Source organism: Ostrea edulis, chromosome 4 (genome assembly GCF_947568905.1).
Source record: "Ostrea edulis chromosome 4, xbOstEdul1.1, whole genome shotgun sequence".
NCBI classification, from domain to species: Eukaryota; Metazoa; Mollusca; class Bivalvia; order Ostreida; family Ostreidae; genus Ostrea; species Ostrea edulis.
In genome coordinates this window covers 15,377,755-15,394,433 of record NC_079167.1, presented here as the reverse complement: position 1 = coordinate 15,394,433, position 16,679 = coordinate 15,377,755, and the positions used below count along the sequence as shown (strand labels likewise).

Below are 16,679 nucleotides of genomic sequence, written 5' to 3'. Positions count from 1 at the left end.
TTCACATCTTGAAAAAAAATGAATAAATTGTTCAGAGTTGGTTTTCAACCCTCAATCTTTGGTAATACGTATATTAAAGATAATCATTGTGGACTTTAAAAAAATTCATCAAACAGTTTTGGTGTTTGCTTTTTTTTTTTTTTTACAAAAGAATTCATACTCCACAATACATAGAGTATCCCAGTAAACTAACTGAACTAAAGAAAACCCCAGTTAATCTTTTGTCATTTTATATTTCATCAATATACACTGAATATTTTATTGATTATTTCGGAAAAAACTAAACAGGTGCTTCTTCCGTTTCCGGTTTCTATGTTTAGTCACAGAAAATGGCTGCTGGTAGCTGGACTTACTTCGAAGAAGATGAAGTTTGTAGAAAAACGTCGGATGGCTCGTTTGTGTATGGCATTGTGACCAAGAATTCACTCTATCAGAGCAGCGATGAAGAAGAGGATGATGTCGATCGTTTAGAGAAGGGAAAAGTCCGTGTGTCTTGGCATCCGTCGGGCAAAGAAACAGTTGTACCAGAAAACCAGGTGTGGATATATCCCATGATAATGTTTCGAATGGGTACTTAACATGACCAGGGGACATAAGGTGACAGAGGAAATAGTAATTGTGTGCATAATTATCCATAAATAGTAAATCTTGATCTTGTCACTGTTAAATGTTTTAATAAACTTGAATGTATTTGGCTGAATTAAAATTTAATACGACGTAATTTCAAAATTATGAAAATGTAATTCGATGACGTCGAAGAGTAGAAAATACAAAGTATTGCTATGCTTGTGAATAAATTGGTCTCCAATGTGGTAAAAAATCAGTTAAGGGTGAAAAATGCCAGGGTCCAAGAAGCTGAAGCTTTCAGAAAGGAGTCATTTGATGTTTTACACTGGGATTGGGAAAAAGCAATTGCTGATGTTAGCATTGAGGCCCATGGGCCTCTTGTAGGGATGAGTATCGCCAAAAATTTTGTATTGCAATGTCACAAAATTTTTTCACAATAGCATGATAATATCGCGATAGTTTAGGATATTCTGTTTTTCCTTAATTCTCTGTTATTTTCATTACTGCTTTGGTGTTAAAGCGCAGAAGAAGCCAAATTCAATTTATCTTAAACATTTATTTTGTATAAGTAACTGTAACAAAAAATGAGATCAAATAATAATCAAACGACTCACAACTTGTGACTAGAAAAATAAAAATATAATGATTCCTCTGCGTTTTTACCATGTTCAGATGCCATCTTGTTATTTTTTGTTACTTCTTGTAACAGTTGATTTAAAACCTAACGCACAAACATAATTTATCTGGAAAATACATATATCCAAAATTCCGTTTTGTTTTTTTCTCCACCGTATTGAGATATGTATCATGTGACGAATTATCACGATATACTGGTAAAATTGCACATCCCTAGCCTCTTGTTCAGAATATGACCCTTGTAGTATTTTAGTTTATGAAAATGTATAAAGGAAAATACACAGAAGTGTATATTGGGAAATTCATAGTTTTGCTGCATCCTGTATGTGGTAAAATTTAGTTTTAAAATCATGTGGATGTGTCCATGGACTGAAGAAAACTTGTGTTCAAAAAATCTTGGTGTTTGAGTAAATCATCACTATTATAATGAATACCAATACAGAAATCGTAAAGTACATGTACACTGTCATGCTTTGGTGAGCAAATATAATGCAAGACATAGGTAGATTGTCAATGCTGACAACTCCTCTGCAGTTTATTAGTCATTTGTTTAGCCAGTAGTTTGTGACACTCAATCCTACCATTAATGGACATGGGGTTTGAGATTAAAACATGAGTAATGCAACACACCTTAGAATAATGACATTTGATGTTTATGACTGATGTTGTTGTAATTAGTTTATATTTATGTAAGTACTTAGACTTTTTTTTATTAATTAAACTGAGCTGATTGTAAAATGTGTTACAGACTACTGCTGAAAACACTGGTAAATGATATCTCTCAACAGCTGCTCTGGGTTACACGAGAGTGTGACTAATATCAGTAAATGCACCTTACAAAACCTAAATGAAATGTTTTAATAGATACTAATTAATATAATGATAATATGGAAAGTTTGTTGTATGTAACTTTACATGATATTAGTAATGATTCTGATTAATCAATAATCCTCAAACATTATTAATTAGCATAAATGTACTATAGTGTTTAATGTCCAGATGGGCATACTATGGAAACATCAAAATTTTCTGGAACTAATTGAAATTTTCTCCAACTTCCCTAACACCATGATTCTAAGACCTGTCTTTACAAACTCCTACAAAGAACCTTGATAAACATTCTAAGTTTTACATTATTCAGATTAGAATTCTAAGTTTTACATTATTCAGATTAGAATTCTAAGTTTTACATTATTCAGATTAGAATTCTAAGTTTTACATTATTCAGATTAGAATTCTAAGTTTTACATTATTCAGATTAGAATTCTAAGTTTTACATTATTCAGATTAGAATTCTTTAGAACAACAAGGCAAAAGAATGTAATCCTAGTTCTATAAGATTGACTGAAGTTTAAGAAAACGTTGTAAGACTGTCATGAAGCAGCTGTTACAGGTAAAGATGTTGGTGTGTATAAATGAAGGAGAAATGTTTAGATGTTGCCCACTGTTTAAAATGATTGGCACAGGCACCAAACTTTTGGACCATACCCCCAAAGTGTATATGTAAATCCTATTTATCATATACCCATCAATAATCTGACTTTTCATCTCTGTCAAGTTACTGTAGTAATGATATAATTATATATACGATTGGATATATTAACTATGCGTTTGGTGGCTGTGACTGTTTTTTTCATATCAAAGTCTTGCTCTAGCTAATCTATCCATCTGTCTGTCCGTCCATCTGAATGATATATCCATCTTTCTGAATGAGTTTTACTGAGCATTCATGTAAATTGCTTTTGAAGTATATAATACATGTTCTATTTTACATCGGTATATTACAGCTGATACTTACGGACAGATCGTTGATGCCTGGGGATGTGATCAGAAGATTTGGGGAAGATGCAAATAGTCAGAGAGGATTTGTCCAGGACCTGAGCGGGAAATGTCACATACACATACGAGGCACAAACAAATTTTTGTATAACGTCAACAGCAAAGATTTAAGCAGCATGAAAATTGAAGAAATAGCAAGAAAGGTAGTTGTTGCCTGTCATCCCTACTGACATCTGTCTGAGATTGTTTTTCATTCTGTCTATTTAATGTACTGATTTAGTTTATCCATTTCAATGCTCAGAGATGTTCAGACTGAATGAGGTTCTTTGACTGCACCCTTTACATTTTTATGTACAGTCTAACAGAGGTTGAATTAAATCCTGTTAACCCCCATCCTAACATCATCACCTCACAGGGAGCAATCGCTACCTATGTTGAAGTCAAGAAGATTGGGTTTGATGTGGCCACTACATGAACAGGACTAGAGCTCATGACCTCCCAGTCACGAAGCGAATACTACCGCTGAGTGCATGCTAAACTAACCCTAAACCAATTGGGGGGGAGGGGGGCCTCACTGTTTCGTATCACTGTAGCTCACAAAGGAGTTGAAACTAATAACATGAGAAGTTGCTGTTTTCAGATGTGGAAAAAACAGGGGTTTGTATTTTCTGTTGCACAAAACAATATCTTCTATTTGATCTACCACTCATCATTTGTATGATGATATCAAGCAAAGACTGTGACATCACACATATTATTGTCTTGCTCCGGTTATGAACGATATCATATATCATTGATCATTCATATTCAGGCCTACTCATTTCCAATGTACAGGAATCCTAAGACTGGGATGGGATTGAGGTAATACATGAAAGTTTGTAATCTCAGATTAATGAGATGTGACTGCGAGGAAAAAAGGACAGATTATGGGAGCTTTTTTCAACATGAAAAATTCTTTGGATTTATATATGTAACTCAAGTTTTCTCTGTTCCTATCTTTAGAACTTTGTGCGATCGCCATGAATACATCTTAACCTGAATATTTTGAATGGTCATGAGGACCAAAAGTACCATGCTTTTCATTAGACGTACAAAATATCTATCGTATATGTCCAACAGTTTTGAACATCTCTGATCAATGAAAATTTTCTGTATATAAAAAGGAACTGCATGTGCTACTATAAGAAATGGAGTGTTATATGAAGGAGAATTCCACTGTCTTGTTTTATGCTTTTGAAGCCTCCCAGTAATGCTTTTTGTGATGTGGAGATGGACTCGTGGGTAGGGAAGATAGAGAGAGTGAATGAGGAGCTTGTGCTACAATTCTCGGATGGAGCTCTGTGTAGAGTACTTGACTCTGACCTTCTGGATGATTTTGAACCTGTCAAAGACCATGTGAGTTCTCCTGTTCTAGAGTTAAATACTTCTTTCTTTTTTTTTTTGCATATATAGCTTGTTAGTTTTTGTTTAAGAATTTTTTTAGATGTTCCGGTATTAAAGTATACAACTGTAAAATGCAGTTGATCATATTAAAGATAAAATCCTACTATCATAAATTCACTGTCATAAGGAAATAAATTACATGGTTTTCAATGTTTTACAGTTGAAGTCGTGCAGTGATGACACATATCTTTACAAAGGTCTGGTGATGAAGGGAAGTATAGGAGACTTGAAGGATGTTGTTTGGTTATCTACCACTAGTAAACATGGACCCAAAGCAGTCAGAAAATCTCCTAATCAAACTGTCACAGTCCGCATCGAAGAAGTAAGTAATATTTGAAGTTTCAATACTGTGTTTGCCAAACGCTCGGCATCGGGTGTGAATGTCATGGGTCCTTGGAGATGACCTTAAAAATGGATGACATGTGTCACAGTAGGTGTGGCACACTAAAGAACCCTCACTGCTCAATGGCCATAAGTGCCGAGCATAAGCCTAAATTTGAAGCCCTTCACCGATCTTGGTGACGTCTCCAATTGAGTGAAAAATTCACGAGCGAGATGTTAAGCAAGATGCAATCAATCAATCAATACTGTATTTGATTTTCTGATCTATTGGTTTTTTGATATGATCATCTCTCTCTCCTGTTCCATGTTTTACCATACCGTAACTGCATGACATTTGTGGGAAATTCATGTATATTCAGCTATTGTATTTATCATTAAAAAGTGAAGATTCCTTGGAATCAATTTTTCCCCATGCTCAGTTAAGTCTGTACAGGTACCACATTTATATTTCTATCATACAAATAATTTCTGGAATTTCACTCCAAGTGTTGTCTGCTTATAGTTACGGTAAAAATTGTACATGGTACTTTTTTTTTTTTAGACCAAACTAAAGTCTGTAGAGGTCTACTGGATGTGTCGAAGTTTTACCAAGTCAGACAATCCACTTCTAAGAATGACTCCACCTCCTTCAAAAGTCGAGGATCCAGAGCTCCAAAGGTAGGAATACATACTGTATGCGATTAAGACTATAGAACAGATTTTTAAACAAAGGCGGCACACTGGAAAGTTATACAAATTTTGTGTAGAACTTGGGACTGACATCTACAGAGAACCCGTAAGAAGTTGAAATTAACAGAATCGTACAAAACTGTTTCTCATGCTTCAGTACTCAAATAATGTAAGAAATACATGGATGAATATGATGACACCAAGCCAGGCGTGAGAGGTCGATTATTGTAATTCTGAATAACACAATTTATTGAGACAGACATCAGACAGTGAGAGAGATAGAAGACATATTAGGAATTAGCAAATCATCTTTTCACTGGATACTAGGGATGCACAGGGTATGAACATGTTGGTCAGTTATTGAAAGATGAAGGAAAGCAGAGAAGAATTTTGTGTTCTCGGAATTTTCGACATTGACTCTGATCTAGGGGAAAAAAAATTTGGGATAAAATCATAACAACCGATGAAACATGGCTTCACTATCATGATCCTGAGGGAAAGCAAGTAGTTATTGTTTGGAAAACCACCCCCTAAAATGCAAAAAATTTCAAAATCTGTCAGTAAGCACGTTTGCAAAATTGCCTGATTGGTATAGGAAATGTATTGAGCATGATGGTGAATATTTTGAAAAAGAATCACTCCTTGTATAACTTCAAGTTTAAAAGCGACATAGGACAATGCTATTGTTTTAAGCTCTTCTGAGCCATAGGCTCATGTGAGCTTTTCTGATAGAAATTTGTCATCTTTAGTCATTGTCATCATTGTTAACTTCTCACACTTTCATCTTTTCCAGAACCATAGGACTAATTTCAATCAGACTTGGTACAAATCATCCTTGGATGAGGGGGATTTAAATAAAGGGCCATGCCAATTTCAAAGGGGAGATAATAAAAGAAAGGCAAAAAAGTGGGGTCATTTTAAAAATCTTCTCACGAACCACTGGGCCAGAACAATTTACATGAAAGCTTCTTGGTATAGCATAGATTCATAAGTTTGTTCAAATCATGGCCCCTGAGGGTAGGGTTGGACCTCAATAGGGGATCAGAGTTTTACATTGGGATATATATAGGAATAATCTTTAAAAATCTTCCTAATAATAGCAGGGTCATGATTACTCATATTAGTATGCAAACATTTCCAGGTAGTGCAGATTCAAGATTGTTCAAATTGTGATCCCTGGGGGTAGGGTGGTGCCACAATAGAGGATCAAAGTTTTACATGGGAATGTATAGGAACATTCTTTTAAAATATTCTTCTCAATTACAGCAAGGCCATTATCACTCACATTAATATGCAAGCATCCCAAGAAAGTGTAGATTGAAGTTTGTTCAAAACATGACCCCCAGGTGTAGGATGCTGTCACAATGAGATCAAAGTTTTACATAAGATTGTATTGGAAAGCATCTTTAAAATCTTCTTCTCAATAACAGCAGGGTCATGATTAGTCATACAAGCATCCACAGGTAGTGCAGGTTCAAGTTTGTTCATATCATAACCCCTTTGGAGTAAGGGGGGGGGGGGGCAATAGGGGATCAAAGTTTTATATAGTTCAAGGAATTTATAGGGAAACATCTTTGAAAACCCTATCCTCAAAGACAGCAGGGCCATGATAAGTCATATTAATATGCAAGCATTTTCAAGTTGTGCAAATTTTAAGTGCATTCAATTCAGGGACCCAGGGGTAGGATGGGACAACAAAAGGAGATCAATGTTTTATAAGGGAATATATAGAAAAACACTAAATCATATCAAAATGCAACTGTTATGTAGATTCAAGGTTTTTTTTATGCCAGTGACTAAAGTCAGGGGGCAGATTGTTTTTGTCCTGTCTGTTTGTCTGTCTGTCCGAAACTTGAACCTTGCTCATAACGTTTGAATGGTGAGAGATATGTCTTTCATGTTTCCTGTATGCATTTCTTGTGACAAGGTCTTTCTTTTGGTACCAAAGTTTTTGACCTTGGATTTTGACACACTTTTAACAAAAGTTGACCTATGCAATATATTTTGAACTGTTTAAGGTAGGGCTTTCATATTTTGAATATTGATTCCTTATGGCAAGACTTTACATTTCATGATATAGGGTTTTGACATAGTCATACCATAAGACATGGGTGTATCACCATGAAACTATGTGTCATGTACATTCATGACCTCTTTATGACGACCTTTGATCTCAAGGTCAAAATTATAGGTTTATACCATGGATTTGTGTTCGGACTATATCTTCCATTTTCTTCTACAAAGGCATACCTTATTTTTACACTCAGGAAAAAGGTAATTTATACCTATTAACAACACCCTTTTGGGAGATTGGGGTAAGCGGGGGGTATTCTTAATGAGCATTGCTCACAGTGCCTCTTGTTTATGGTTTAACTTTTCTCATGAAAAGAAATCGATTTATGAGAATGTAATGCAGATTAATGCTCTTAAGATTCATTTAGCATTGTGGGCCATGGGCCTCTTGTTGGATTTGTTGTCATATGTATTGCTAGCATGATTTTGACTGACACTAAAATGTTTTGATATATTTAAAAAGCTGTGTAATCTTTATTTGTAGGTTGCAGATTTTGGACTGGTTTGCGCACTGCAGTTTACAGATTAGTGATTTTGCTCAGTATGTTATAAAACCATGTGATGAACTCTCAGAAATTCCACCCAAACTGAGCTTTATACCAGACATTATGTTAAACCCTCATAGAGATCCAGAAAAATTGGTAGAAAATGATGAAGTGAAAAAGACTGGAGGCCAAAAAAACAGTGAAGAGGAAGAGCCTGCAGCTTTGGTCAATGGAGACATTGCTGGTGAAGTTCAGGCAAAGGTGGATGAAAATGATGAGTATGAAGATGTCGACACATCAGAATCAGAACCTGAGGAAGAAAAAACTCACAAAAAGCACTCTTCAAGTCACAGTAGGCATAAAGGAAGAAAAGGACATAAATCAGGAAGTGGAGGAAAGAAGGGAGGTAAACGGGCCAAGCAGACGGTCAAGTTTGAACCGGAATTCCCCAAATGTTTACCAGGAGAGAAGGTAGCAGTAGGTGTCTGTTACACCTTCTCCACGGCAACCGTCATGTGGCAGGTACAGTACAAATTCCATAGTGAATATCACAAAATCACATTGTCTCTTTTGTAGTGTTACTTAATATTTTCACAAGGATCATAGAATTTTCATATTTTTATAAATACATTTATCCTTAATTGCAAATTGTTAGATTTTTTACAAAAATTTTGGAAAAAAACCTCTATTGGAAGTTTACTAAATTAAAAATGCCTAAAAAGGCTGTAATGGCTTTGTCATTGTTGTCTGGCACCAAGGTTATAGGCACAGTATTCCCTTGTAGGATGGGACTGTGGAGTCAGACATTCCCTCTCCTGAGCTCTTCCCCATACACTACCTTGATGAACTGGAATTCTTTCCTGGAGATTACGTTGTTGATGCCAAAGGTAGGTTTATGTATACACCTAAGAAAGCCAATCATGTTCACAACTTGCGTATACCTGCAGACCATTCTAATGGCAAGTTTGTGTATCTTTGGATCACGTAAGAACAACTCAGTGGCTGATCCATGGATCAGGTAAGCCAGGTTGAAATGCCAGCTGAGTCGGGTTAACCTGAGAAAGAAATAAGACTGACTAAAGTTTACCTAATATAGACTTGTACAAAGTAAGATGTCAAGTGCTGGTAAATTGTGAAAGCTTTAGAGGACTAGAAAAATAAGCTTTATTAGAACTTATGAATCTTGAAAGGGGAGTCCATAACAAAATCAGCTTTTGCAAAAGAGGTGGGGTTGTTGTCTGCAAGTGAATACTATCTTGAATAATGTTCCTACAGCAGTCACATCCATATGCTTGATTGTACTGCATTTAAGTTCTGCACATTTATTAGAACTACCAGATTTCCAAATATTGAGGATAATACCCAACCAGCATCTTACAACATTAGAAAAAATGAATTTGAATTATAATAGTCTAATTCCAGCATTATTACTGCCAGTACAAATGAAATATGAAAGAAATATATGTACAGTCTTTTAGTGCAATTCACAATCTTACACAAGATACCTTTTATCTATTCTATAAAGTTAGCTGTACACTTTTGAGTACCATACTCGTGTAAGTCTCGCCTGTGTTCAACAAGCGAACCTGGATTTAAACCCCAGTCGAGTTAGGTGTCCGTAAATAGACGGGTCATGCGTAGTGAACCATGACATTGCGCACGAGCGGGTTTCCCCGACACTCGAAGTCAAACCATGTAACTATTAACACGTATTTTCCTCTGTATTACCTGTGTGTTAGTCATGTCCAACATGCCTGTGTTGAACCTCTGCCATATGTATGTATGTATGCTTTGTATTAAATGCCATGCTACTATATTTACTAAATAGTAGTTGCATTTTCATATACCCTTGCTTTGTAATTGCTTGACATTTTAACTCAGCAAGAATGTCAACAGTATTAATCTGAGATATACAACTGACCTTACGAGTTTTTTTTCGCCTTCAGAAGTTGCTGCAAAGAACTGTGACTATGGTGTAGTGGTGAGCTCTAACCACAAAGAGAGAACGTGTCTAGTCAAATGGCTGAAAACTGTGGATATATATAAAGGAGAAAGGTAGATGTCTTTATCAATGCTTTACTGTAGATTAGTTACACTAATCCACAAGTTCTTCTGTTTAGTCAGGAGACGTTGCACCTGGTGGTACATATGCTAACATTTTATGTGCATATTTTTTGTGTCTAAAATGATATTACGTAGCTATTGTCTGTCCTATGTAAAAGGTAAAAAAGTGACTGAGTCATAGACATTGGTAGTGAAGCTTGAATCATAGACAGATCCTTCATTATTCTGGCCAATCATGTATAGACTGCCCAATGTTTATTGGGACATCAGTTCTGCTTGTACATGTACTTTTCAAGCGGTGGATTTAGTCAACTACTCCTAAATTGATAGATATTCGTTGAAATAAAAAGAAAATTTGTATAAAACTGATTATGTTTTAATAGTTGTTTCTGTATAAATGCATTTGCTTGGGGATTGTTGTAGACCAGAGGAAAATGTTGAGGCAGTGGAGGTTAGTGCATATGACCTAAAGGATCATCCAGACTTCAAATTCCGACCAGCTCAGACAGTAATTAGAGTTACAGAAATACAGGTATGTAACCATACATTACAGAAATCAAATTCTGACCAGCTCAGACAGTTAGAGTTACAGAAATACAGGTAGTAACCATACGTTACAGAAATCAAATTCCGACCAGCTCAGACAGTAGTTAGAGTTACAGAAATATAGGTAGTAACCATAAGTGACCAATCTAATTAAAATCAGACTTCTTAGATCTGCACCGTATACTCTGCGTAAGAAGATCTGACATAACCCGACTAGGGGTCATGTTCATGTGAACTTTATGTTAGCCAATCAGCATGTCACCTATGAAATCATCGGTGTTCACAATTCAAGGAAATATTGTCTGCGATTGTTTGGTTTGAAAGAAAACACATCGCAGCCAGAGGTGACGTAACAATGCACTGTTTACGTTGACTGGCGTTATATTCCTTGCATTGATTAGGTAAACCATCTTGAAAACTATTCAAATTGTACCCAACCTACTCATACATAAATCACAATTAATTTAATTTGGGTGTATTTCATATCGTGTATTTTGCTGTTTGTATGAACGGAATAGATTAGGCATTGTTGCGAAAGTTTAAAATTCCTTATGTGAGAATATACAAATTTATAGTGTAGAATACATTTCGTGGGAAAGAGATTACTGGAACTTGTTTATGAATTGCCGGGAACTGCCTAAATAGCCATCATTGTCTGTATGGTGCAATATAACTGGTTGATAGTTCTCATGAATATTCCAAGCGAAAGGTCATGCGGACATGACCCCCTATGGGATTATGTTAGATCCTATTGTAGCGATTGTGAGCGTATCTTAGCATCTGATTTTAATTAGATTGCATAGGTGACAGAAATCAAATTCTGACCAGCTCAGACAGTAGTTAGAGTTACAGAAATACAGGTAGGTTACAGAAATTAAATTCTGAACAGCTGAACAGCTCAAACAGTGATTAGAGTTTTAAAAAAGAAATACATATACATATACATTACAGGTTCAAATTTTAAGGATTTCTTATTTCTGTGTATATGGCCCAGTGGCTGACCAATTCCACTTTTTGGTAGCTGGGACAACTGGTTTTTAAGGAAGGGCAAGTAAATAACAGACCTGTAATTGCCCATGGGCAATCCAATTTCAAAAGAGTAACATTCACATTACAACATTTCTGACAATGTGAAATCAAAAGTAAAATTTTGTATGACTATTTATATAGTTTTTACAAAGATATTATTACCAATCCGAACATACCTGTAAGTCCTGTGTTCGTTTTCCGATACGTATCTTGATTTTCTAATGTGAATGTGTAATTTTAATGAAGTTATTAGAATAGAGTTTTCAACCTGTTTCTTGTATACTGGTGACTTTTTAAAAATGAATTTTAACAGTCTGCTCAGTGAAGTCTACTGTTAATTTTTACCAGTCCGAATGAACATTTAGTAGTCAAAAACTTCAGAGTGGTAGATTTATTAAGTTCTGTTTGAAGGTGCTACAATTACATGACTTTAATATTTTCTGAAATATGCAGGATGAAAGTAAAGAGACAGTGGGCCAGATTCACAGTTTGGACCCTCAAGGGATCATCAATGTCCAATGGCCTTCAGGCGAGATCACACGGTGTTACCCACAAGAACTCTACATTGTAGGGGATGAGGTAAGGCAGATTTTTAGAAGATTGGTGTTGTACTAAATTACATACAGAAATGGTTTACGGATTACAGATTCTATTTCAAGAACTCAACTCATTTAGAAAAGGAGTTCTTATGATAAGATCTGCAAGTTGGGAAGTAAGGGATTTAAGTTTGGATCATGTCTCATCCTCATGGGCCCAGGGCAGGGCCACATTATATAAACAGTGCAAGTAGTTGAGGGTAACATGAAATTTTCACCCCGAGAAAACTATTGTTAACCGAGGTGCAACCTAAGTTTACAATGCTTTTTGAGGGATTCAATTTTCAATTTGAACCTCAATAGCATGCACTATTTGTTTTAACCTGCCAGGCTGCCGATTATCATTTGTTTCTTTTAATCAATTTCATTCAAAGTGTCACTGTCATGTATTGCAGACCGCATCTAACTGAAACGCTCAAATGACATTTTCTTAAAATATACAGTGAACTGTATCTGCATCAATTTGACACATGTGATTCTTTTTAACTCGCGTAAGCAGAAGGCTTGAGTGTCGGAGCTTTTCTGATACAAATTTGTCTGTTGACTGTGGTTGCCATTGTTGTTGGCATTGTGGTTGTAGTCTTTGTAAGCTTTTCACATTTTCATCTTCTTCTCCAGAACTACGAGTCTGTACTTGGCCAATTTCTATCAAACTTGGAACAAATCATCCTTGGGTTAAGGGGATTCAAGCTTATTGAAATAAAAGTACATGCTTCCTTGAAAGGGTAGATAATGAAGAAAAAGCAAAAATAGTGTGGGGGTCGTTTAAAAATCTTCTCAAGAACATTTGGGCCAGAAAAGTTGAAATTTACCTGAAAGCTTCCTGACATGGTGCAGATTCAAGTTTGTTAAAATTATGGCCCCAAGGGTGGGGCTACAATAGTGGATCAAAGTTTTAGATGGGAATATATCTAGGAAAGCATCTTTAGAATCTTCTTAAGAACAACAGGGCCATGATTAGTTGTATTAATATGTAAGCATCTTCTGGTAGTGCAAATTCAAGCTTGTTCAATTCAGTGGCCCCAGGGATGGGGTAGAACCACAGTAGGAGATAAAAGTTTCATATGGGACTATACAGGAAATTAATTTAAACAAATTCTTATCAAGATTAGCAGGACCACACTAAATCATATCTAAATGCAAATGTTCCCAAGTTGTGTGGATTCAAGTTTTTTGTGCCCCCATGACTAAAGGGACATATTGGATTTATCTGTCTAAACTTGAACCTTGTTTATAACTTCTGAATGGTGAGTGATAGGTAGCGGTGTTCCAATCATCGATTATAATCGAAAATAGATTGTTGGCAAATTCTAAGTGCTCGATTAAGAAAATTTTATTCCTATTAATCGGTTTTTAGATTTTGTTTTCTCAACGACTGTAGTTTTTATGCCCCTGAGATCGAAGATCGGGGGGGCATATTGTTTTTGTCCTGTCTGTCATTCTGTCTGAAACTTTAATCTTGCTAATAACTTTTGAACAATAAGTGATAGAGCTTTGATATTTCACATGAGTATTCCTTGCGACCAGACCTTTCCGTGGGTACCAACATTTTTGACCCCGTGACCTTTACCTTGGAGTTTGACCTACTTTTTGAAAACTTTAACCTTGCTAATAACTTTTGAACAATAAGTGATAGAGCTTTGATATTTCACATGAGTATTCCTTGTGACCAGACCTTTCCGTGGGTACCAACATTTTTGACCCCTTGACCTTGGAGTTTGACCTTCTTTATGAAAACTTTAACTTTGCTAATAACTTTTGAACAATAAGTGATAGAACTTAGATATTTCACATGAGTATTCCTTGTTACAAGACCTTTCCGTTGGTATTGAACCTTTTGACCTTGACATTTGACCTACTTTTAATTTTTTTTTTACATTGGTCATAACTTCTAAATGGTAAATATTAGAGCTTTCATATTGTACATGAGCACTTTTGACAAGATCTTTCTACTGGTACCAAGATATTTGCCCTTGTGACCTTGGCCATCTTCGGAATTGGCTATTATCGGGGGCATTTGTGTTTCACAAACACATCTTGTTGAAGAATATTCTTGCCATGACCTATCTATTAACCTAAAAGTTTTGTTTATCGTAATGGCGGCGCACATGAAAACGAAAGCATCCATACCCGGGGAGTAAAGCATGTTCACATGGTCAGGTAGACGTACTTTGATTCAGGCATATAAATGAAGTACCATCCATCAAAGAGAATCTTGATACGAGCAAAGCCAGGTGTGAATTACGTAGATAAAACCGCTTTCAAAGGCCAATGTTACTCTGCACATGTGTATTGTGTTTTCAATTGCAGAGCTGCCAACCCTCACGATTTTGGCGTAAGGCTTACGATTTTAGGGCCGAAAATACGCCTTACGATTTCACTATATATCTTCCGATTTTCGCTTAGTTGACATTTCAAAAGTTTTAGAGCTGTCCGTCATTGGTTTTTACTTTTATAATAAACAAGCCATAGTCGTTACTACGTTTGTTTGCATAGTCTATATACATGTATATACAAAATCTCGATCATTTTAATGCTTTGAAATAAACAATATGGCAGCTGCTACTAAACGTAAGGATGCATTGATGGAAATAACAACAATAATCCCCCGAAGAAGAAAACCGAATGAAGCCAGAAATTCAAAGAACAATATGCAAGTAAACATCTATTCGTTTCAAAGTCAGAAAGTGGGAGTTTGTATGCTAAGTGTACAATCTGTTTGACAAACTTCAACATTTCTCACGGCGGGGAAAATAACATTAAATAATTTGCCAGAATAACTGACACAGTAACTGTAAAATTATGATTTGTACTAATGTAGCAAGATTTTGTACACAAGTTTTAGAAGGTAAAATTAATAAAAGATGTATAAAATTTGACTTTCTGCAGTTGTAAAATCATTTAATGCTTGACAATTAGTATGTCTAAATTCATTAAATTTGGATTTGAAATATGCCTAAAATTGCTCAGGTTACATATTTATTCATAAAAGTTCTCCAGCGGCCCTGACCCCTGCCTTACTATTTTCCATTTCATAATGTTGGCAGCTATGCAATTGGCAATAGATCTGATTTTTTTTTTATTAAAATGAATTTTTTTGGTTATTTTTCTTTGCTGAACGTTAATTATATTCAAATTATTCTGGAGCATTGTTAGTTAATGACACATAACTTTGATATATGGGGATATAACGGAAATTAACGATGTTCGTTTTTGGCGCGTAAACCCTTCTAAAAATCGTATTGACTTTTATTATATAGCTAATAAATAGTCTATTATCAAATCTGCGTAAAATCTAGAGAATGTCAGTGTTCAACATCCTGAGAATTTATTGAATGCTAACTTTGCATTGCGTAAATTGTGTGCGCCTGAAACATTCCGAGTATGAGCGTTCAATATTGACATTACCGTAACGACGTAAACAAGCCAAAAATGGCAGACGACGGTCCTCCGAACCTGACAGAGCCGGTATTTGATATTTACTTAAACAAAATGTTTTACTGTACATAAATTAATGGTATGATGTTCCCATTCACAAAATCAGTTTGCTTCATGCATCAATGACAGGTTTAATATTGAACAGTTAAGAAATGCATGCTGATATTGCACACTGCCAACATTGATGAATTCTCGTCTATTTTAGAGTATTTTGAGTGAAAAGGGATATGATTTAACAACTAAATACTTTAGCTATATAATGAAAGGGTTATTGAACTTATATTGGTGAATATTGGCACTCATTGGCTGTCAAAATGCACTCGCAAGCTCGTGCATTTTCACAGCCAACTCGCGCCAATATTCACCAATATAAGTTCAATAACCCTATACTATATAATTGTAATTAAAGGATATTAAGATAGTAAAAGAAAAACAATAACACAGAGAAAATATTCATTCACACTGTCTCAGCAATAGAAACAACAAATATAAATGTAGAAAAATATTTATTTACACTTATTCAGTAGTTAAATGACTTTTTATTATAGAATTTCTCTATGTCCGATAATTAGTTAGTTACAGTAAACCCTGGTCTTCTTGTTTGATGTATGATACTTAAGTGACCGTGACGACCCCTGGTATTCTTGTATATATGATGTGATATATATACAAAATGTAGTTACTATTTCGATGCAATTTCCAGACATTGAGTTGTGAAAGAAAAGACTGTATTTTGTAGATGAGCGAGTTTGATAGCTCGAGTTGGTCTACAGAAGAAGAGGAGACAGAGGAGGAGGAGGACTCAGACATGAGCTGGGAGACAGAGGATGAAGAGGCTGTAGACTCAGAGGACAAGTAAGGTTTTCAGAATGTGCATGCATTTGAAACAAAATTTGTTAGACAAACAGCTATACTGAAGTTTACAGACTTATTGATTCCAGTCTACTTACCAAAAACAAAAAGTTTACAGATGTCATCAATGTCATCAACTAGTTATTTTTTCTGTTTTCCA

The 16,679-nt window shown here is 35.5% G+C and overlaps 1 protein-coding gene across 2 annotated transcripts in view; it reads left to right on the top strand.

Annotated features, from left to right (window-relative positions):
* The first annotated feature begins 295 nt into the window (after window positions 1–295).
* Window positions 296–16,679, top strand: part of LOC125668428 ((E3-independent) E2 ubiquitin-conjugating enzyme UBE2O-like) — a 28,853-nt gene continuing 12,469 nt past the window's right edge. The window contains exons 1-11 of one of the 2 annotated variants that reach the window (XM_048902588.2): window positions 296–536; window positions 2,991–3,185; window positions 4,222–4,377; window positions 4,586–4,747; window positions 5,309–5,424; window positions 7,994–8,516; window positions 8,779–8,881; window positions 9,941–10,049; window positions 10,482–10,590; window positions 12,087–12,212; window positions 16,407–16,522. In XM_048902588.2, coding sequence (XP_048758545.2) covers window positions 330–536; window positions 2,991–3,185; window positions 4,222–4,377; window positions 4,586–4,747; window positions 5,309–5,424; window positions 7,994–8,516; window positions 8,779–8,881; window positions 9,941–10,049; window positions 10,482–10,590; window positions 12,087–12,212; window positions 16,407–16,522 — 1,922 coding nt within the window. In that variant the 5' untranslated portion in view covers window positions 296–329. Of the gene's footprint in view, window positions 598–2,990; window positions 3,186–4,221; window positions 4,378–4,585; window positions 4,748–5,308; window positions 5,425–7,993; window positions 8,517–8,778; window positions 8,882–9,940; window positions 10,050–10,481; window positions 10,591–12,086; window positions 12,213–16,406; window positions 16,523–16,679 lie in introns of both variants that reach the window. The other variant, XM_056162052.1, reaches the window with a different exon arrangement.